At 58.6% G+C, this 21070-nt stretch overlaps 2 protein-coding genes across 12 annotated transcripts in view; one reads left to right on the top strand and one right to left on the bottom strand.

Moving 5' to 3' along the window:
- The first annotated feature begins 325 nt into the window (after window positions 1-325).
- Window positions 326-8011, top strand: SLC48A1 (solute carrier family 48 member 1). The gene is made up of 3 exons (XM_058743016.1): window positions 326-589; window positions 5986-6153; window positions 6771-8011. Exons 1-3 carry the CDS (start codon window positions 454-456, stop codon window positions 6905-6907), a joined length of 441 nt encoding a protein of 146 aa, XP_058598999.1. The 5' UTR covers window positions 326-453; the 3' UTR covers window positions 6908-8011.
- A 1010-nt stretch (window positions 8012-9021) lies between these two features.
- HDAC7 (histone deacetylase 7) overlaps window positions 9022-21070 on the bottom strand; it is a 36725-nt gene continuing 24676 nt past the window's right edge. For all 11 annotated transcript variants that reach the window (XM_058743010.1, XM_058743012.1, XM_058743014.1 and 8 more), the window contains 14 exons: window positions 20405-20624; window positions 18951-19084; window positions 18661-18781; window positions 18351-18400; window positions 17018-17125; window positions 15942-15997; window positions 15678-15765; window positions 14446-14565; window positions 14119-14216; window positions 12833-12951; window positions 12221-12354; window positions 11825-11909; window positions 10417-10555; window positions 9022-10244 (listed from right to left, as the gene is read on the bottom strand). In XM_058743010.1, coding sequence (XP_058598993.1) covers window positions 10199-10244; window positions 10417-10555; window positions 11825-11909; window positions 12221-12354; window positions 12833-12951; window positions 14119-14216; window positions 14446-14565; window positions 15678-15765; window positions 15942-15997; window positions 17018-17125; window positions 18351-18400; window positions 18661-18781; window positions 18951-19084; window positions 20405-20624 — 1518 coding nt within the window. In that variant the 3' untranslated portion in view covers window positions 9022-10198. The remainder of the gene's footprint in view (window positions 10245-10416; window positions 10556-11824; window positions 11910-12220; window positions 12355-12832; window positions 12952-14118; window positions 14217-14445; window positions 14566-15677; window positions 15766-15941; window positions 15998-17017; window positions 17126-18350; window positions 18401-18660; window positions 18782-18950; window positions 19085-20404; window positions 20625-21070) is intronic.

The raw sequence follows: 21070 nt of genomic DNA, 5'->3' as shown, positions 1-21070 counted from the left end.
TGCACGTTCCTATTTCCCAATTTTTATATCTTAATTTTTAAAGAGAAATTGACAGGGAATTTTAAACGAGACTTTCATACTGAGATAAACATGTTAAAGCAGTCACCGCCGCCGGCTTGTGTACACGTGTTTCCGGGCCCCGCCCAGGCCCAAATATCGAGTCCGCGGACGGGCCCCGGCACCCGCCTCGTTACCAGGCGCCCCCCAAACCAGCCCGGAGGCCCAACGGCCTCGCTTGGCGGAGCTCCGGCCCCGCGCGGTGAGGTTCCGGGCGCGGGCGGCCTCCGGCCGGGGAGGGCGCTGTGCCGGCGGCGCGGGGGGCGGGCCGGGGGCGGAGCGCGGGGCGGCCGGCGGCTCCCGGCTCCCGGCTCGCGCCGCTCGCCGCCCCGGCCCCGGCCCTGCACCTGTGACTGTCGCGGCGCTCGCCCTCCCCGCCCGGCGACCGCGGCCCCCATGGCCCCGTCCCGCCTGCAGCTCGGTCTCCGCGCCGCGTACTCCGGCCTCAGCTCCGCGGCCGGCTTCTCCATCTTCCTCGTCTGGACCGTGGTGTACAGACAGCCGGGGACCGCGGCCATGGGGGGGCTCGCAGGTACCCCGGGGCGCGCGGCGGCGGCGGCGGGGGGGAAGGGGGGCTCCGGGTCCCGGCTGCGGGCGCGCGGCTGCGGGAGGCGCTGTCAGCTGCTCCCGGAGGCTCCCGGCGGGCCGCGCTGCCCCGGGGACCGGGGCGGGGGCGGGGAGCTGTTTACCCAAAACCGTCCGTGGGCAGCGCAGGCCCCGCGCGGGCTCGGGCGCCGGCGGGAGCCGATGCCCGCCCCAGCCCGCCCCAGCCCGCCCCTGCCCGCCTCGGCCCGCCTCCGCCGTTTGCACGAACCTGCCGCGCCGCCGGCTGGGCTGCCGGGTGACAGCGTCCTCCCCGAGCGCCGGCTTCCCCCGCCACCTTCCAGGCGGCCCCCCAGCCACACACACACGCCTGTGCCGGGGGATCTCCGCTCCTCAAGCGCCCCTTGCCAGGCGGCCGGGTGAGGCAGAGGAGGAGTAAGTGGAAAGGAGGTCTGGGGGTTCCTGGGGAAGCCCCTCTCCTCCAGCCAGTGCGGACCCCACCCCCAAATAGAGCCCTCAGCGGAGACCCGGAGGGTGGGGGTGGGGGACCGCGCTAGGGATCTGATGGAAACTGGACATTTTCTTCCCAGCACGTCGGCGTGTCTTTGCCGCCCCTTGGCTGTGGCTCCTCTGGCAAGGTCTGCTGAACCCCGCGCTGGCTGCCTTTTCTGTGCTTTAAAGAGGAGAGGGGAGGCGAGAGCTAGAGTGAGAACGTCAGGGTGCTGGTGGAGGCAGGGTCCTCACCAGTGCGCTGTCTTCGCTGTGCACCTTTGGGCACGCAACTAACCTCTCTGTGTCGTACAATTGGTGTGAAGACAAAACATGTTATTTCTACTTGCCAGCATTGCTTTCTAATACTTTCTGTGTGTCAGGCACTGTGTAGAGCAACCTGTTTCTATCATCTTATTTAATCTTTACATTAATCCTATGTAGGCATTATTATTGTGCCCATTTTACAGATAAGGCTTAAACTGAAGCTTAAATAAATAGCTGGCCCAGGGTTACACAGCTACGTGAAATAATATGTGTGGGAAAAGAACTTTGTGAAAGAATGCACATAAGGATATTACTTTTACATGTGGTGACCTGATTCCGTTCTTAAAATCCTCTGCCCCAAAGAGTCCTAAATGTACTGAAAGTAACTGTATTTACTCATTGCCACCAAGCTTACTGAGTGCCATCCCTGGTAGAGAAGGAAGGGGAGGTGGGATTTCTGCCTTAAAAGAGCATACATAACCACAGCCTAAGCAATGCCAAACGGAGCCCTTTGGGGGGCACCAAGGCAGGGCACAGTGTACCCTGGCTGGGATGCTCTCATGCCTACCTAGATGCCCCCCCCCCATCTGTGGGTTTCTGTCCTCCCTGGAGGCAGCCAGCCCATCATTGCTCAGTTATCTACAGACCCCTGGCTCCCCCTCTGCGCCCCCTGTCCCCCCGCTACTTTGTTCCCGAAGGTTCTCTTCGTGAAGTTTTGTGTTGTTCCTGTTGGCCCTGCTGCTTTCTTTCCCGTTGGGAAGGGGTGTCTTCAGGCCAGGCCCTGTGGCTGCACTGAGACCTGAGATGAAGGGGCTGCTTGGGGCTGAGGAGGAAGGGGGTCAGAGCTAGTGTGTTAGAGTCTGGCCCAGGGGGGCTGAGCCCCGCCTAGCCATGCGAACTTGGGAACTTGGGCGCATTGATGCCTCCTGGGCCTCAGCTTCCCCCTGTGGGAGGAGGTATCACTGAAAGAGGTGATCTTGGAGGCCCCCCTCCAGGTTGGAAATGCTAGTGTAGCACTCTCTTTCTCTCTGTCTCTGCAGTGTTCATTTCGCAGCTGCCTCTTGGAAGGCTGTGGAAAAGGTCCTGTGGCTTGGGCTCCAGGGAGTGTGGGGTTTCCCTCTGACCCAAATTCTGCCCTCTCTCCCTCTGGGAAGGCTTCCCTTGGCCTCTGAGGCAGGCCGGCTGTGGTGTGGCCTGCCGGGAGAGGTGCTAGGCCAGCCAGCAGCTGGAGCAGGGTGCCGGCGCCTCCCCGACAGTCTGGCCTTCCAGCCGAGCAGGAGGTGGCAACAGAAGAGCCAGGCTGCCGGGTGGTGGTGCAGCGGGTGGGGGGAGGGGTCGCCAGGTCATGGCCCCCCTCCCCTGCCCTCTCCACCCTGAGTGGGTTCTGACAGACTGCAGCCAGCCTCCTTCCTCTTTTGGGGGTGAAGCATCAGCAGATTTACTGACTTGTGAGCACCCCACTTCTGACTTGGCATTTTCCAGCGCAGAAACTGCTGAGTCACCAGAGGGCAGCCCCAGCACGCTCCTTCTCCCCTGCATGGGTGGAGACCCACCCTTGTCCACCTTGATGGGTGTCTGGGAAGAAGCGGCTTGGAGGAAAGGCATTTGCGGAGGAAATGGTTTTGCTGTGGGAATCCCGGGGAAACACAGACTCTTGTCCCAGGTCTGGTAGACCGAGGAAAGATAAAAAGAACAGAAAAGTTGCTCAAGGAATCTAAATGGCCCACATGAGCTGAGAGGGAGAGGAGCACTGGGGCCCGGGGCCTCGCTTTCCCCTAGGGCAGGGGTGGAAGGCAGGGGTGCAAGAACAGAGCGGAGCCTTGGCCTGCGCTCCCAGTCGCCTGAATTTCTCTGTGGGCTCCCCTGGCCTCCTCCTGGCTCCTCACCAACCCAGCCACTGGTGATACTCTCACTGACCACCTCTGCTCCTTCCTTGCCCTTATCCTGTTAGCCGTGAGCCCCAAGTGGAGCAGGGGCTCCACTCATTGAAGCAGGTGGGGTAAGGAGTGAGGGGTGAGGTCTGGCGTGGGCATGCAGGCAGGGGCAACTGTCCATTCTGCCCTGAATTGGACAGACCAGGCTTCCTGGAATCCAGAGCATCCTGGGGAAGAGAGCAGACCTGGGGGACAATTGCTTCCTGCCTGAGGTGTGGGAGGGGACCAGTGGAGGCTCCTGACCACCTTGGGAGAGGCCCCTGTTCCAAGGGCAGTGGTGGGGGCCTGCTTCCAGAAGTGGCTTGTGTTTATCTGGAGTCAAGGCCTGTGTGCAGGGGAAGTGAGAAGTGGGTATTGTGCCTGCTTATTAACAAAGAACGAGTACGTGGAACACCCAAAATGACCATCTTCCTTTTCCTAGCACTTTTTGGTACATGGGGGAGGGGGAGTTCTGGGGGCCCTGCTGCAGCATGGCCAGTGGACTAAGAGACGGCATTTCCACAGTCCCCTATTTCAGCATTTCCTAACCCAGAAATTGCTGAGTCACAGAGGAATAACTCTGACCTCCTTATTTTTCTCCTGAGCCGGCTCCAGAATCCTTGAGTGCTAACAGATCTTAGAGCTTCTCTACTCAGGCCCCTCCATGGAGGACTGAGGAAGAGGGTAAGCAGAGCGGCCCCATGCAGAAGCCCATTAGACTGTTTCTTGGATGCGCTCAGTGACAATATGCCTTCTTCCTAGGGCCCTTTAGAACCCAGTGGCATCCCCAGATGAACTTAGGATGCCTGTGAGAGGTCTGGGAGATGCTTCTGGGAAGGGTGGCCAGATGCCCTGCTCCAGATCGCATAAGATGTAAGCCGAAGTCATGAGCCACCTCTGGCCTGCTCCAGCTTGCTGTCTAGGCGGGGATGGATAGACGCTTGTTCCCGCTCGCCCTGATCTCAGGGCTGGAGGCGCCCATGGTCCAGGCCCCAGACCCCTGCAGAAGGTTGGGGTGGGGAGGAGCGGAGCTGGGAGAGTGCAGGTCAGACAGGGTGGGAGGGGAGGCTGGGGGCGGGGCTGGCAGGGCTGAGCCCTCTCTAGGCTGGAAGCCTGGGGTCGCTGAGTTTCCGCGCTGGCAGGACCTCTGGGTTCACCCATTTCTAGATGTGGAAACACAAGGCTCTGAGAGGTCATGAGCAGCACAGCGGTGCCAGGCCCCAGGCTTCCTGGCTTCCAGTCTCGTGGTTTGCTGTCCCTTGCCAGGCTGCCTGAATTGTGACAGCTTCTGAGCTGATAACCAGAGCATAGTTCTGTGATGATGCTCCCCCCTGCCAGCCTCTTTTTCCCTCCTAACTTAAAAATATATATACATGAAAAATCTTGGGCATGTAAAAAAGGATAGATGATTTAATGAACTCCCTTCTACTTAACACCCGGCCTAAGAAAATACCACTGATTCAGTTGAAGCACTCTCCCACCCCCAATCTCCTGTCAACTTCCCTTCCTTCTCTCCCTTGCCCAAGATAACCACTTTCCCCAACCAGATGCCCACCCTTCCTATGCACATATGCTATTCTGCATGTAGTGTGTGTGACTGTCTTTTTGAAAGGTCTCCTGACTCCTAGGATCCAGCAGCCCGTGTAGCCCACACCCAGGTAGAGAGCTTACAGCTGGCTCTGCCGCGTTCCTCATTCCTTCCTTGCTGGGACCCCATGGCCCTGCTCCAGACCCTTGCCAATGGCATTGGTATTTGTTCCACTCATGGGGCTGCACCGGCAGGCACGGCCCGGCACAGAGGGCACTCATTGTAGTGGCTGAGTGGCAGCTGGCATCTTAGTTTGCCCTGAGGGCAGGCCCAGGAAAGGCTGGGGTGTCTGGCCTGCCCTCTCAGCAAACTAGAGGGAGTGAGGTCGGGTCTAGCCAAGAGCAAGAAGGCCACTTGGGTGCTGGGTGGCATTGGGGGGTCTCCCTGCCGGGCTTCCTCACTCTGCAAGACCAGTCCAGGGAGTTGCGAAAGGGCCAAGAGGTCAGCCACAGGCCTCGAGGTGTCTGGGTTTTGGCCTCTGAGGGCCAGGTAGAGCAGGAGCATCAGGGTGAGAGGGCCACTTACCCCCTCAGTGGCCCTCAGGGTAGGGAGTCACAGGTCCTCAGAAAACAGGCTGGACTGCATTGATTCCCAAACCTGCTGATGTCAGGACCTCTTCACACCCTTGAAAAGTAGGGAAGCCCCGAGGAAATTTTGTGTACGTGGGTTCTGTCTATCCATACGCACCATACTAGAAATTAAGACCCAGAACATTTTCAAGCACTTTGAAGCAATATTAAAAATAACCTTGCGTCACCACAAATAACATTTTTGTGTAAGAAATATTCGTGTTTTTCAAAACAAAAAAATTAGGGAGAAGAATGGCATGGTTCCCTATTTTTGCACATCACTTCAACATCTGGCTTAACAGAAGGCACCTAGATTCTCTTAATCTGCTTTTGCATTCAAGTCCTGGCCAGGGGCCTTGGAGCCTCCAGAACACTCCACTCCGCAGTCATGAGGCAGTGAAAGGCCAACATTATCTTAGTAGTATTATGTAAACAGCTCTGGCCTCTGGGACAGAAAGGGCCCTGGGGTCCCCGGGGTCCCCGGGCTGAAGGCCTGGGGGGGGGGGCGGGGCGAGGAACGGTGTATCCCTCCCTGGGCTGACGAGTCTGTCCCCCGCAGGTGTGCTGGCGCTGTGGGTGCTGGTGACGCACGTGATGTACATGCAGGATTACTGGAGGACCTGGCTCAAAGGGCTGCGTGGCTTCTTCTTCGTGGGCGTCCTCTTCTCGGCAGTCTCTATCGCCACCCTCTGCACCTTCCTGGTGCTGGCTGTCACCCAACACCAGAGTGAGGGCGGGTCATGGGAGGGCCACTGGGAGGGAGGGTGGGGGCTTAGGAGCAGACCCGGGATTCTGGTCCTGGTTCCAAAGCTTGTGTCCAAGGGACTCGGGCAGATCACTTAACCTCCCGGTGCCTGGGTCTTCTCAGTGTTAATTAAGGAGGGGAATGAGTACCCACCCCTAGGGGTGGCAGGGTTCAGTGAACTGCGTGCGAAGCGTTGAGCGGGGGTGTGCGCGCTGGAGGTCCGCAGTGACGGGTGTTATTAGCAGAACGGGTCAGTCCTTCCGCCCAGCTCTGGGATGGGAGCGCCCCCTGGTGGCTGCGACCAGCAAGCAGGCAAAGGCCCTTCCTGCCCCTAAGGAGTCTAATGCTCAAGCAGGTTGGAAGCGGCGCAGGGTAAATGCAGGAAGGCCCAGTACAGGACACAGACCTGTGTTTGGCCAGTCCTGACCTTCCCTCATCCCCACTGCCTCCTGCCTGCAAACCCTGAATACTTTAAAACAGGTATCACACTCCATCTCTACTGGAGTTTGTGGGGAGGGGTGGCCCCGGGCTGGCGGCATGGTGGCTGGGGTCCAGGGCAAGGCCCTCTCAAGTCGCGGTTGGGTTCCTGTCCCCTGCAGGCCTCACAGACCCCAACAGCTACTACCTCTCCTGCGTCTGGAGCTTCATCTCCTTCAAGTGGGCCTTCCTGCTCAGCCTTTATGCCCACCGCTACCGGGCTGACTTCGCCGACATCAGCATCCTCAGCGACTTCTGACCCGAGGGGTGAGGTTTCTGGACCCCGGAGGTCCTCAGGACCTGGACTCAGCCTCTGAGACACCAGACAGGCCTGCCACACCCCCCTGGAAACCCTAGCTCTGTGGCAGAAGATACACAGCAAGAGGACTGCGGTCTCCCCGGAAGCTGTCCTGCTCCCGTTGTGGGGGAGATCTGGGTGCAGCGGAAAGGGGTCCTTCCTGCCAAGTTGCTCCTCCTCAGCCTGGCTGGAGGGCAGCTTTAGACCTTTTCAAATGGATCTATTTTCTTAGCGCTCAGTGAGGAATCTTCGCAAGGAGGGCCAGGGCAATGAGTCAAGGGGTAGGGCAGTGAGCCGCGACCTATGCCTGGGGGCACTCTCCCTCAGGCCAGGCTGGGAACCTGGGAGGTCAGGCCAAGTAAGGGATCTCTAGTAGAGGCCTCTCAGGCCCCAGCCCCAACACCCCATCCTGTTGTCCTTGAGAGTCAGGTAGCTTAACTCCTCAATCCCAGGGATGACAATACTTGACTCTCTTTTCCCAAGGCCTGGGGACCTGAGAGTTTAGTGTCTCTCATCGCCCCAGAGCCGGTCTCCCATGAGTGTGCTAGAACCAGTCATATTCGCCATACCCAAGCCCTCTCTTTTACACATACCGCCCTCCCCAAGCAGGATTCCCTTAATGAGGCCAGACTAAGTGTCTGGGAAAGGTGCCCTGCCCCCAGAAGGGCTTTGGGGAAGGGGGCAGCATGGTGCGGGCTGGAAGGAACCCCTCAGCTCCGTGCCCGGGCACCTCCAGCCCTACATTTCCATCCCTTCTCACATGCATTATCCCTAGCCACGAGACACCCCACCAACCCTGCCCCCGCCCACTGCCCTTCACCTAGAGCTTTTGTCTTTTTTAATCTCCTTTCTGAAGGACAACATCTGCTTTTCTGCCTATACACTGGCACAAGGGCTCACCTAACTCGGGAGGGAAGGAGCTACTGTTACATAGATCTTTTTTATGTTAGGCTGCCATGTTGCACGGTCTACCCTTTCCCCCCCTGATGTGTCCTGCCCTTCAGCTCTTTGCCTTATCTGTGTCACCGTCACTTTAGCAGAAATACAGCAGCCATTTGTATCAGATAGCCTCTGGTGGTTCCTTGTGGGGTGGGAATCTTTCTTTTGGGGAGTGGGGGAGGTGCCGTGGGAGCGGTAGGCAGGAGGGGCGGTGGTGGAGGGTCTCTAGTTAAACGGTCTCCTTAGCTCAAGTTGTGCCCTGGAGGGTAGAGGGGAGATCTGTGTCTCAGGGGCTGGAGGCCCTCTCCCTCTGGCCCCTCTTGGCATGGGGGAGCCCAGCGGCTTGGCTCTCAGCCCATCCCAGCAGGAGCGAGGATGCCCAGAGGCACGGCTTCAGCGCCACCAGTGGGAGGTAGTGCCTTGTCCCCCCAGAGGCCAGGACAGACAGGAAGGGGGTGAACCTGCTTCCCTTCATATTCTCCCAGGCTGAGGGCTCGGGGCCAGGTCTGAGGTGATGCGGCTGCTACTCCTGCTGCCTGGAGGAAGCTGGCTGGCTCAGAACTATAGAACGATGGGCGTCGGCAGCCTGGCACCTTTCCCTCTGGTGACTGGATGAGCTTGTCCCAGCCTGTTGCCTCATGCATGGTCTCTTCCAAGCTCGGTGTATGTTAAGAAGGGATGGTACATTCGAGCAGGAAGGGACCATAAACAGCGTCTATTTCTGGAGCCTTTAACTGATAACCAGAGGCCCCAGGAGGTGACATGACTTACCTGAGCCCCCAGCTGGGACTTGAACCCAGGTAGGTCTGATTCGCCACTCTCTGCGGATGTGTTAGTGAGCTGGGTCTGTGTATCTGTACCCCACACTCCCGGTGGGCCTTGTGTGTACGGACCCAGACCAAAGCCGCTGCCTCTTTATTACCCCACCATGGGCAGGTGGGGGCCGCTAGGGTGCGTTCAGCATGGATTTTTCCTGCAAGGGAGCTGTCACAGAAGGGCAAGGAGCTGGAGGGCGTGCCGGCCCGCAGCCCGACCCTGGTCCCTCTGCCACACCAAATGAGACGCACACTGTGCCGTGCAGCCATAATATGCTCGCTGTGCCCCCCTCACCCCCAGGAGGCCCTTCCACAGGCACCTTTAAAGCAAATAAAACATTTATTCAGTTTTTTTTCCATTTTTTTCTTTTCTTTTTTTTTCTTTTTTACAAAAACATGCATACATACACAGGGGGTGGTGGTCCTCGGGAAGACACACACATACGCGCACGTGCACACACACGCACGCACACACACACACACACACACTCACTCTCTCTAGCACACAAATACTTTCCTTCTTGGCCCCAGGCCTGGACCCCAGAAGCCTTGAAGACTTGGCCAGGGCAGCCTCCCCTCCCCCATGTCTCGCATCCACTCTCCCACCCCCTTTCCCCTCAGCCGAGCTGGTCCTATGGAGGGCAGGAGTCAGAGCTGGGTGAGGGAGACCCCAGAAAGAGAGAAGTCTCATGGAGGAGGGCAGTGACCAAGGGGTCCCTGGTGGTCATGCTGTGCTACTGAGGGGAGATGAAGAGTTTGGCACCATTGGCTCAGGAAGCACAGAACTCCAAGAGCACCTGTCTGCTCCACCAGGGCACTGAGATGGCGGACATAGGGTGACCTCTGGCAGGGGCAGGGACCAGATGGGAGGCCTGCCAAGGACTGCTCTCTTGGAAGGAGCTTTGTCTCCCTGCCCAGTGGCGGGGGGAGGGGGGAGGAAGCTTCCAGAGTCATCTGAAGAAGCAGGCGAGAGGGATTCCCCCTGCACTCAGGTATAGGGGACCCCCTGCCTCCTCCTACCCATCCCCTTCTCCCCCGCTCTGGCCTAGCCCTCAGAGCCTCGGAAGGGCCACCCTGGTTGAGGCCAAGTTCACATTTCTGTGTGGAGCCTGGGGCTGTGTGCAAAGCCCAGGGTCTACAGAGCCAAGAATAGTGGTTATCAGTGAGCCTGACTGAGCCAGTCCTCCTCTGTGCAGTCCTGAGGAAGGGGGGCCCAGCCAGGGGCCTGCACCCCAAAGGGGTAGACTCTGTTCTTGAGAGAGCCCTACCAAGGGCTGGCCGACTGCCCAGCCTGCCTCTTCTCGGGGTCCTCTCTGGTCCCTATCCTAGACCCAGGGCCCTTCTCAGGCTCCTTGGGGTGACTGTCAAGGGGCCGTTCTCTGGCCCCAACTACCTGCCCAAAGGCTCTCTGAAGACTCCGGGAATGGGTACTATGGCCAGAGGTTAGAAGAGAACCAGGTCCGAAGGGCAGGGTGGGCAGGCAGATCCGTTCTAAGCCTTAGAGATTCATAGGTTCTTCCTCCTCCACCAGCTGTTGTGAGGGCCTGGGGGAGAGACAAGGATTGAGATGCCGGAGGGCCAAGGGCTGCAGGAAGGGCCTCAGCCTAGCCTCCCAGGAAGCCTGAGAAGGCTGGGGCGGCCGTGCCAGGATCGGGGATCCTCAAGTTGGAAGAGTCCGAGGGGTGGAGAGCCTGTCGGCCAGGGGTCGGGCATTACCGCTCTTCAGCCAGGATTCCCACGGAGAGGGATGCCAGTGCGGTCACTGCCTCCACTTCTTCTGTGTCAGCCCCTGGCACCCTGGGCACCCAGGAGTCTGGACAGGAGGCCAGGCGCTGCATGCAGCCCCAGTATTTACCTGGGACAAGAAGCGGAGTCGGAAAGGGCTGGGGAAGCGAGCCCCTCCACCCTGCCACACCATGCATCCTAGACTGATATCGAGGCTGGACCCCTCAGGCCAAGGGCCCGACAGCAGTGGGCATGTCCTGTTTCGGGTCAGCGCTCTCACATGGCCTCTGCCTTCAACAGAACACGTTCCCCTACTCGGCCCCCCGCAGCCCTGACAGGGTGAGCAGAGCAGATTCATCGTGGCTATGAGGGGGCTCCAGCAGGTGCCCAAGCCATTCTCCCACCTCTTTGGGTGAAAGGCCACCTGTGACCCATTCCCAAAGGTATAGGGTTCCTAAGAGCACCAGGAGGGCTCAGTTTCTCCTAGATGGGGTCTGCATCAGAGTCATCTCACAGATCTCGAGCTCCAGCCTCCTGGAACACGGGATCTCACTCATGTGCTGTCCCTAGCAATGCTCAGCCCAGCACATAGGACAGGACAGCGTGGTAGGTGGGAAGGACAGAGCACAGAGAGCTGACCACCACCACGGCTGCTCTGTGTGGCTGTCGGCAAGTCACTTACCCACCCCGGGCTTCCACTGCCCCCGCTAGGCCACGGACATGACCATCCTGCCGACTGTTGTAAGAAATAATGTCTATGGGACACGCCCAGCCCAGAGCTTGGCCCAGTGTGTGAAGTACCCATGCAAAGTACCAGTGGGATCTTCACTGTTATGTATACTCACCCTACTGGCCCTGGATGTGGGGAAATCTATTTCATTCACTTTTGTATCCCTAGCATTGAACATGGGTCTTTATATAAAGTGCTCCATAGATGCTAAGTTGAAGGTGAAAATTTTAAGTGCTTTCCAAATGTGAGGTTATTCCAAAACCAGCCCCCAGAGCAGGCAGCGCTCCCAAGACCCTGTGGCCAGGATTGAGGGTCAAGGCAGGAAGCAGCGCTTTTGTCAAAAGGCCTAACCGTTGCTACTGGCCCGGCCTTGGCCTAGGGCTGTAGCTGGAGATTGGAGGACAGTCCTGCCTGGAGGAGGTAGGGGTTCCCTGACTCATGGTAGTCCTCACTGGATCCATCTGGAGGGCTCCAAGAGTATCCATTCATGGGGAGGGAGGCAGTCCCACCATTACTATTGGGGTGATTTATAGGAAGCTCATTCCAACACTGCAGCAGAGACCCTCACCTGGCTGGTACTGGAAGCCAGGGGGCCCAGGTTACTGAGGGCAACTGGCCCCTGAGCTTCTCCCAAGTCTGAGGGCAGGAGCATCCTCTCTCTATACTCACTGTGCACCTGGATCACGGCTTCCAAAGAGCGGATGGCGTTGAGGTTGGGCTTCTGCTTCCAGCCTTCTTCTGAGAGAGGATCCACCTACAGAAGAAAACAGTATATCAGCCACCAGTCTCTCAGGGACCCACAGGCCCAGCTCTCCTACCCCAAGGGCCCTGGCTTTCCAGGCACAAATATTCATGTGCTCCTGACTCTGCCTACCGTTGGAAACACTGGTCCTAGACTTGACCTGGGGAAGGGGCACCCACTCTGTCCCCCTCATTCCAGGCCTGCCGCCCCCACCCTATCTGCAAGCCCTCCAGGAAGCACTCCATCTGCCTACCCTTTGGGGCAGTCCTGGGGGAGCCGGGCTCCCTGCCCTATAAATGCACAGACGGGAGCAGACAACTCACCTTGTTTCCCAGAAGAGCAGCCACACAGGCCTCAGAAGCATCACAGATGGCTGTGAGGTCATGGCCACCTTCCAAGGCCAGCACCACTGCACCTCCCGCCAAGCTCATCAGCTGCTGGGTCATGTACCCAAAACCTAAAAGATTGGGTGGGGAGGAAGAGGAGAGGTGCGGCTGGAGGGGAGACAGACTCTCTCTACCTCTGTGATTGCCCTGCTTGCTTCCTTTTTTATAAATGATCACCAGATGCATACACCTCTACTTCAAGGGCCTTCCCATGGACTCCCATGCAAAACCTACCCGTAAGCTTCAGTCACGGCTTGCAGAGCCTAAGGGACTGGACTTGCATAAGGCCCACAGCTAGTAAGTGGCAAGGCCAGGACTGGAACCCGGGGCATCGACTCCGGCCTATCTTATCCACTAAGCTTCACCATCTTCTCTGTCCCCCAGGCCCTGGGGCCCAGCAGGCTGAGCGGGCTGTTCTGAGAGTACTGCTCCTTCCCATCTACCCCCCCCCCCACAAAAAAAAAACTGCCAACCCAGCCTGGGCAGTGCCTCCGCTCCCAGCCTGGCCCCATTCCCTGCCCCTCCCCCTGGGCTGGGGGCCCTCCTTACATTTAGCTGAAACATGGTAGCCACCCAGCGGGGCTGGGTGACCCTCGGCAGCATCAAAACCAGCTGACACCAGAACCAGGTCCGGAGAGAACTCTCGGGCAATGGGCATCACAACCATCCTGTGAAGGGTGCCAGATGTGGGGGCTCATCACTCTGTGCAGGGCTGCCGGGGGCACAGGCACACAGTTTTACTGTGTGCATCCTGTTCTTAGGACTCCTAGAGGCCCAATAACGGCAGGATAAATGGATCCCTGTGACCGCCTTGACCTGGCTGGCCACCCATGTCCCCTACACAGCCTAAGGACTCAGCCACCTAGAGGTCTTGACTGGCAAGAGGCAGAAGGAGTCAAGGATGGGACAGAAAGGGAAGGAAAGAGGAGTGAGCCTGTGTATGTCTGCGGGGTGTGGTGGGCGGGGCCATGGTGGGGGCAGGTCCCTAAGCCTCTGGGACTAGAAACCTAGAACTTGGCTACCACCCACTTTGGCCTGAGTTGACCACACTTGACGACTTGTCACTTGAGAGCTGACTCTCTTGACGTCCTGGGCCACCCAGATCCACTCTCTCATCCTCTGCCCCTGCCGGCCCCCCACAGCTGCCTCCCTCCACCCTTACCCAAGTCTGAGGTCCATTTGGATGTCTTTCAAGGCCCTGGGCTCAGGGCACACAGATACCAGGAACCCCAGTCCAGCTCTCATGGAGAGTATTTCCAGAAAAGTATTTGAAACCTACTTCCAGGGTTCCCTTTTCTCAAATGCAGAATGGGGACCCCGGAGTGAACCACATAAGGGTTCCTAAACAGAGCCCAAAGCCTCTTTTCTAGACTGCCTTTTCTAAAGCAACTTCCCCAATATGGACATCATCTACTTTGTCTCTTTCTCCACAGTATAAATTACTTCTCTCCTGTGCAAAGCCCACCTCCTCCAGGCAGCTTTCTTTGACTGAATGTGGCAGCTGTGCTCCCTCCACCCTGCCTGTTTCTCAGCATTCAGTTCAACCTTGGCTCTTGGTAACATGTGACTTTATAAAGCACCCTTGGCTTTTTCATTCTGAGTTTCCTGTCTTCCCATGGGGGCTGGAGGCTCCTAGAGACCGGCATAAACACTGCCTTTCCTTGCATTTGTCTCAGTCTGGAAGGCCCACCCTGGGACTGGTTTAAAATGTCCAGTAATTGGATGAGGATGGGCTGCCAAACCAACAGATCACCTCCAGCCTGGTACTGCTGGGAAAGGGGCAGGAAAGGGTGGCCTTGCTGGGCATAACTCCCCTGTTCCCCCAGAGCACTCACCTGAAGGCAGCCAGGTACTCAGGATCCCCCATAGGGGGGTCTAGACCTCCTGCCCAGGCCACGTTGACATTGAAGCCCTCACCGCTGCCAGCTCCCACCTGGAAAACAGGAAGCAAGAGAGACAGGAGGGGAGCAGAGTCCCCGGAGAGAAATCCCAGGGTGCCAGTGCTACAAGACCAGTTCATCTGGCCTCTTCACTTCCAGGTGGAGAAACGGAGGATCAGAGAGGCTAAGCAACCTGCCCAGGATCGCACAGCTAGTTGTGACAGAGGCACAGTCAGGGCCATGAAGAAGCGTCAACGGGGCCAGGAGGGGGCATGTGGTTACCTCATCCACGGCCCCACTGCCGGGGAAGAAGTTGCCATCATCATGGCGATGCAGGGAGATGTAGAGCACACTGGGGTCCTGGTAGAAGGTTTGCTGGGTGCCATTGCCATGGTGAACATCCTGTGCAGGGAGATGGACAATGGATTAGGGAAGGCCTGAAAACACACAGGTGGAAGACCGGGGGAGGTTAGAAGGGATCTCAGAGTCCGTCTTCTGAGGGTCAGGACCCTAGACTGGCAGGGAGGAGCCTGGGGTTCCTGGAGCTACACTGTTAAGTGGTCCTAAGCAGTCCACTGGCTCTCTCTGTGCCTCAGCCTCTCTCCATGTGTGCACAGGTGTGTACACAGCCCTGGACGGAGGTGGATATACCATGAGACCATGAAGGGGAGGAGACGTGCCAAGGACCAGCCAGCCAGGAAGAGCGACAAATGTGTGGCAGAAGTGGGAGGAATCCAGGATTACGTGTGTCTGCAACCTCCACTACCGTGTCTGATCCAAGGAGATGGAGTGATGAGAACCCAAACTGAGTTACAGAGGAGCAGGTACATGGACCCCAGCGCTGCCCCTCCCAGGGAGAGCCGTGGCCTGACGCTTGGTAACTCACAGGACCGTGCGCGGGCACAAGTGTGGAAAGTTCCTCCACTGTCACCTTCTGCAGAGGAATGTCCCATGCACGGGTGTTCGGGCAGAGTGGTTTAGCACGGATGCATGTACTCCAGGGCTCAGCAGCCGGAGTTCAAATCCCAGTCTCAGAACTTACTACATGTGTGGCTATGTGCAAGTTACTGAGCCTCTCTGGGCTCATGCTCCTCATCTGAAACTGGGCTATAGCTGGGATCAAACGAACACGTCACAGGTAAAACTGCAGCGTCTAGACGTGATTAGGAGCATGTTGATGTTACCGGTCATTGTTATTGCCATTATTACCACTGTACCGGAAGTGCAGAAATTATCAGATCTGCAGAAAGAAGCCAGTAGAGGCCAAAGAGCACTCAAATGTCTCTTGCCACAGTGGGAGGATGTCACGGCTGAGGGCCTTCCCCCCACACCATCGCCCCTGGGCCTCCCACCCCTTGATGTGGTGTCATCTTCACCCACATTTTACACAGAAGGAAAGTGAGGCTCAGGAGGCTGATGCAGAACAAGGACAGGAAGCCATATCCTCTGCTGCCAGGCTCAGGGCTCTTTCCACAGGGCTCACGGATCTGAAGGGGCTAGGAACAGGGACCTACCCAGTCCATGATGAGGATCTTGCCGGCCTTGCCCTGTTGTTGAAGCTGCCGGCAGGCAATGGCCACGGAGTTGAAGAAGCAGAAGCCCCTGGGAGGAGGAGAGAGAGGCGTTGCCAGCCTATTTCCCCCTTGTACCTCCACCTCTCCAGCCTCCTTCCTCTGCCGGCCCCTGGCCTGGCCTAGCCCTAGAAGGCTCGGGGGACGGAGGGGGAATGCCCCCCCCCCAACCTCATCGCCCCCAGCAAGGCCTCCCCCCGGCCTTACATGGCTGTGGAATGGTCCGCATGGTGTCCTGGGGGCCGAACCACAGCAAAACCATTCTGGAAACAGAAAGAATGCTCGTCAACCAAAGGGTCAGCACCCGGAGCCGCATCTCCGTGAAGCTGCCCCCAACCCGAGGCTCATCCCTCGAGTAGGGGTCACAGGACAACAGCTGTCCGCAAATCTGACCACAGCCAGGCTGGATCTGAGATGCCCCGGTGCTGGGCCTCCGAGCCAGGCATCCTCTGCTTTTAGGCTGGACGTGAAAACAAACCGCCCCCCCCCCCCCCAACCCACCAACCTTGGTGTATTCGGGCTGTTATCACTTTATAACAACAGTTACTATTTGTTGGGCAAAATCTACTGCCTGGCACCGTGCCAAGCACTCTACAAACACCAGGTTTCATCCCAACGTCTCTATGAGTGTAAATGTTATCTAATCCTTACAACATCTCCACGAGATAAACATGATTATCTCCAGTTCACAGAGGAGGACAAATCTGAAGCTCAGGCCGGTTAAATAACTTGTGTGAAGCTGCCTGCTTGCGGAGGGCAAGGCCAAAATTTACAACCCAGGGCTGAGCCCTTAACTGCCAACGCTCCTCCAAGGAGAAGAAATGAACACGAGGCCACGTTGGGCTCCGAGCTCATAGACAGGGGCGTGCGTGGGCCTCAGCACAGGCCCCCGTGAGGTGCCCAGCCCAGAGCAAACAAGCACAGGCACCAACCGGCCTATAAAAAAACCCTCGGTATTGCCAAGAACGAATTTGCCAATGGACAAAGGTCCAGACGTGCTCTGCAACTCGCCAGGGGTCACCCCGTGGGTCTGTGTGTTGAATGATCCTGAACGATTATAATCCCGTGTCTCTTCGAGACAGAGGTCTAGGGTCACAGTGGCTTGACTCCCCACCAAACAACATGACCCTAAGGTTCAAATCTCAGCTTAGTCTCCCAAGCACTCAATTTCCCTTCCAAAACCTTGTGGGGACGTCCCAGAGGAACAAGAGGTCTGGGCTCCGGGTCTGGCTGTCCCTGCAGCGTCCCCTGTGGCTCACCCACCTTCAGCTCAAACCTCCTACCTTTAGCTCACGGGAAGCGACTTTGAAGGCAAGGTCAGTGACGCTGCCGGCTGCCCAGCGGGCCGCATTGGAAGAGTGCAGCTCATTCCAGATGGTATCGGTATCCACCTGTGGGGGCCAGAGCCAGGGCCTGCGTCACCAGAGGCCCCCCACAGGAGCCGGGGCCCACTTGGGCGGTGCCCACCCCACGGCCAGGACCCCAGGGGCAGGGAGCTGGGCAGACAGCGCTGCCTCCCCAGTGCCCCACCACCCAAAGGCAAGGCCTCCTGTGTCCCCCAATCCCAGCATGACTTCTCCTTCCCAGCTTCAGTCCATATCACCAGCCCGTATCTGGCCAGCACTCTGCCGGCAGCATCGCGCCTGCCTCCCCAGTCAGAGGAGGGGGCATGGCGTTACCTGGGCGGGACTTGGGGTTTGGACCGGGAGGGGGTTTTAAGCCCCAGCTGACTCTGCTCAGGCCCTGCGGGACGGTCGGAGCTCGAGGGGCCGTCTGCACCACTGTCTTCCACTCAGGGCCCCTAGCCCAGGCTGGGAGGCCCCCCAAACCCAGTCCCTGGGCCTCAAGGCTAGGGAGGGGCCGGGGGGCATGATGGGGAGATGGGGAGGGCGAGGCGGACCAAGAGAGGCGAGGAAGGCAGAGAGAGTCGCAAGAGGCTGGAGAAAGAGAGAGAGAGAGACAGACAGAGAGGGAGAGGAGGGAGGAGAAAACAGAAGCAACAACAGTTGGAAAAATCAGAAAGTGGCAAGAAATGGGAAGTTGTGAACAGGGCGCTGACTGGCTCCCAAACAGCCCCCCAGCTACGGCTCCCACTTCCCTCCAGAACTAGGCCTCCATCCCGTGCCTGCACACTCCTGGCTGGGACACCACCAGAGGAGGCAGAGAGCCCCTGAAGCTGGGCGAGCTGGGAGGAGGGGAAGGTGGGCAGTGGGAGAGAATTGCCTGGGTCACCAAGGACACCGGAGGCACCCCCACAGCCCCAGGCCGTGGAGCCTGACCTCCTGGAGGCCAGCGTGGAAGGGACAATCCCGACCACCACCAGGGTCTTACGAAGGGAGGCGATCCCCTGCTCTTTGAACCTCACTCAACATTTACCACACACCGTCTCAGTGCAAGGCACAGGGCTCCCCACTCAGGAGACACTGATAGGTGGAGGACACACCTGTCCACAAGGAGCTTCTAGCCGGCAGAGGAGCATTATGGGAGAGCCCCTGGCCCAACGGGTCTGGTAGAACCACAAGAACAAGCAGGTAGGGGCTGGGCCTGGGAGAACAGAAGGGAGGAGCTCCAAGAGCCCGTGGCAACGGCCGCTCAAGAACCCCCGGGCACACTTACCCCTACCCCACCACAGGGCAGCATCACAAACATCCGCTGTGCCAGGAGCCCTGTAGGGAGAGGCCCAGTGTGTGTGAGCTGAATCCTCTCGGCTCTGGCCCGGCTGGGAGCACAGAGAGCCCGCAGAGGGCTGGGGCCAGGTACGCAGGGCAAGAGGGCAGTGGGCAGCGGAGGGACTAGGGCAGCCTGGGGATGCCCAGGATGCTGGGGGCACAGGCCGGGCAGGGGTGGGGCAAGAGAGCACAGGGGATGAGTGGGCCGGGTGAGCCAGTGGAGGCCCCAGAGACCCCAGGCACCATGAGGCCCCTACCTGCCAGCTTCCCGTTGTCCAGTTTGAGGCGGCTGAGCGGGTTGGTGCCATAGAGAAGCACGTGCCGCTCGGAGTGCACTGACTGCAGCTCCTCCAGGGAGGCCTTCCGGCCCCGGAGACACTGGGGAAGGGCCCGCAGAGCTCCTAAGGCCCTGCTCACCCCCTCCCTGCCATCACCGCCACCCGCTTGGCCCCTCACCTCCCACTGGCTCCAGGGCCCCCCTTCCCTTCCCTTCCTTTCCAGCACTCCCACCTCCTCCGGTTCCGCAGCCCCCTCCCTGCCCGCTCACCTCACACTGGCTCCGGAGCCCCCGCTCCTGCAGCCGGGACCAGATGCTCTGGATACGGCCCGCGTGCTCCGGGTGCCTGCTGTTGTCCCCGCAGGAGCACTGGTGTTTCAGCATCACCGAGTCATACACCAGCCCTGCCAAGAACAGGGCTCAGGGCCCAGACCCAAGGGAGTCCCCACCCCCGCCCCTGGCTGCACACACGCACGCACACACACGGAGCCAACCTGACATGCCCTCCCCCGTCACGCATACCCCATCCTGCCCCTCGGCCCCTCACACCCAGACACACCCCCACCCCGGTCGCTAACCCAGGCAGCCTCAGGCACCCCGCGCACACACGACACAGCCCCAGCTAATGCTGCTGCCACACAGCCGATGCCTTCCTGCCACACTGTCCCTGCTCCCCTGGCCCAGTGCATCCACCATGACCTCAGGAGCTCAGAGCCTAACAAAAGGAGGCCTAACGTCAGGGTCTCAGGCTGGATGCCATGACCCAAATAGGCGGCCACGGGGGAACGAGAGGAGAAAAACATTCCTCAGAAACCCCCAGACTGAGAGGGGGGAAGCCTACAGTGACACTGAGCCATGTGACAAGACAGATGCAGTTTTGGGGAAGTGACTGCTTCGGCCTGAACAGCGGGGATGCCTAGAGGGTCCTGCACACTGTGGGTGTCCAGCACGCCTCAGGACAGCAGGATCTGCGAAACTTTCACACCACTTGGCCCAGGAATGCCACTCCTTAAGAGTGGGAAACAACACCAGGGGTGAACGAAGGTTTATGCACAAGGACGTTCCCGTGAGGGAAAACGAGTAGCCCAACCAGGAAGAAATCTTGAAAAAAATAAAGATAGAATACTGTGACGAAATAGTCCAAAAATCTCATTTTTACGGGCGAGTTGCATCACAGCGTGTTCGTAACACGTTCACAGAACAAGGCAGGGCACAGCACGCAGTCCGTGTGTAGACGGGGTTTGTACACAGCTGGATTAAGATGGGGCTGAACGAGAGAAGCCTTCAGGAGAGGCTGCTTTGGGGTGGTGGGATACTGGCTGGTGATTTTTATTTCATTCTTAGGTTTTTACGTGGTTTACAAAATTTCTAAAATGCTTTTAAGCTCTTTTTACAAGCAGAGCAACCGTAACAAATATTGCTTTTGAAAGATCTGAGCTGGGTGCCAGGAGACCCGGATTCCTGGCCTGGCTTGACCGTCAGCTTGCTATTTGGCAACCTTGTCACCTTAGGTCTCCGGCGCCCAGGTCTCCTCATCTGTAAGATGAGAACAACCACCCTCTCTACCTGCTTCATGGGACGCCACATGGACCTAACAAGACCCAGAAAGCGCTCTGTGGCCTCAAAAAATGTCCTGAGCAACATCACGACACAGACACGGACTCGTGCCTGAGCCCGTGTGCCCCCAGCCCCTTTTCCCGCCCCCACTCTAATCCAGGCCTCACCTGTGGTGAAAGGCAGGGTCCTGGCAGAGGTCTCTGAGCTGGGCAGGACACGGGCCTGGCTGGCAGGCTCTGGGGTTGGCAGTGAGGCAGGCGCAGCTGGGGATGACTGAGCCCTGGACAGGGGCCGGTGACTGCCCTGGGCCAGGGAAAGCAGCACAGAGTCCCCAGTTCCTCCCCGTGGGAGCCGCCCAGCCAGTCGCTGCTGCTCCCAGAGGAAAACCTGAGGGACACAGGGGGCCTCAGATTCCAGGTCTCAGGATTCTGCTCCATATGCTTCTGCCCAAGGTCTCAGAAACCTCCAGGCAGGACCCCTTCGGGAGAGATTCCAGGATGCCTCCAGCCTTGCCTCCTGGCTGGGCTCTGGCCTTTGACTGCTGAACCCCCTGCCCCCGCCGATGCCCCCAAAGGTCCGCAGCCCAGAACGACCACGCTATTCCACCAGAATGCCTTGGAGCCTTGGAACTCCAAAGCCAGAACCCAGGTAAGGGGCCTCGGGCCAACTTCCCAAGGACACAGGGACCTGTGTGAGCCATTGCACGTGTGTGGACTACTACCATGTGCCACGGGCCGACTTGTGTCCCCCCACTTCCTGTTTACAAAGTCCTAACCCCTGGCCCAGTACCTCAGAATATGACCTGATTTGGGGATGGGGTCTTTACAGAGGTA

This window comes from Neofelis nebulosa, chromosome 8 (assembly GCF_028018385.1).
Source record: "Neofelis nebulosa isolate mNeoNeb1 chromosome 8, mNeoNeb1.pri, whole genome shotgun sequence".
NCBI lineage: Eukaryota > Metazoa > Chordata > Mammalia > Carnivora > Felidae > Neofelis > Neofelis nebulosa.
This window is presented reverse-complemented; position numbering and strand designations above follow the sequence as displayed.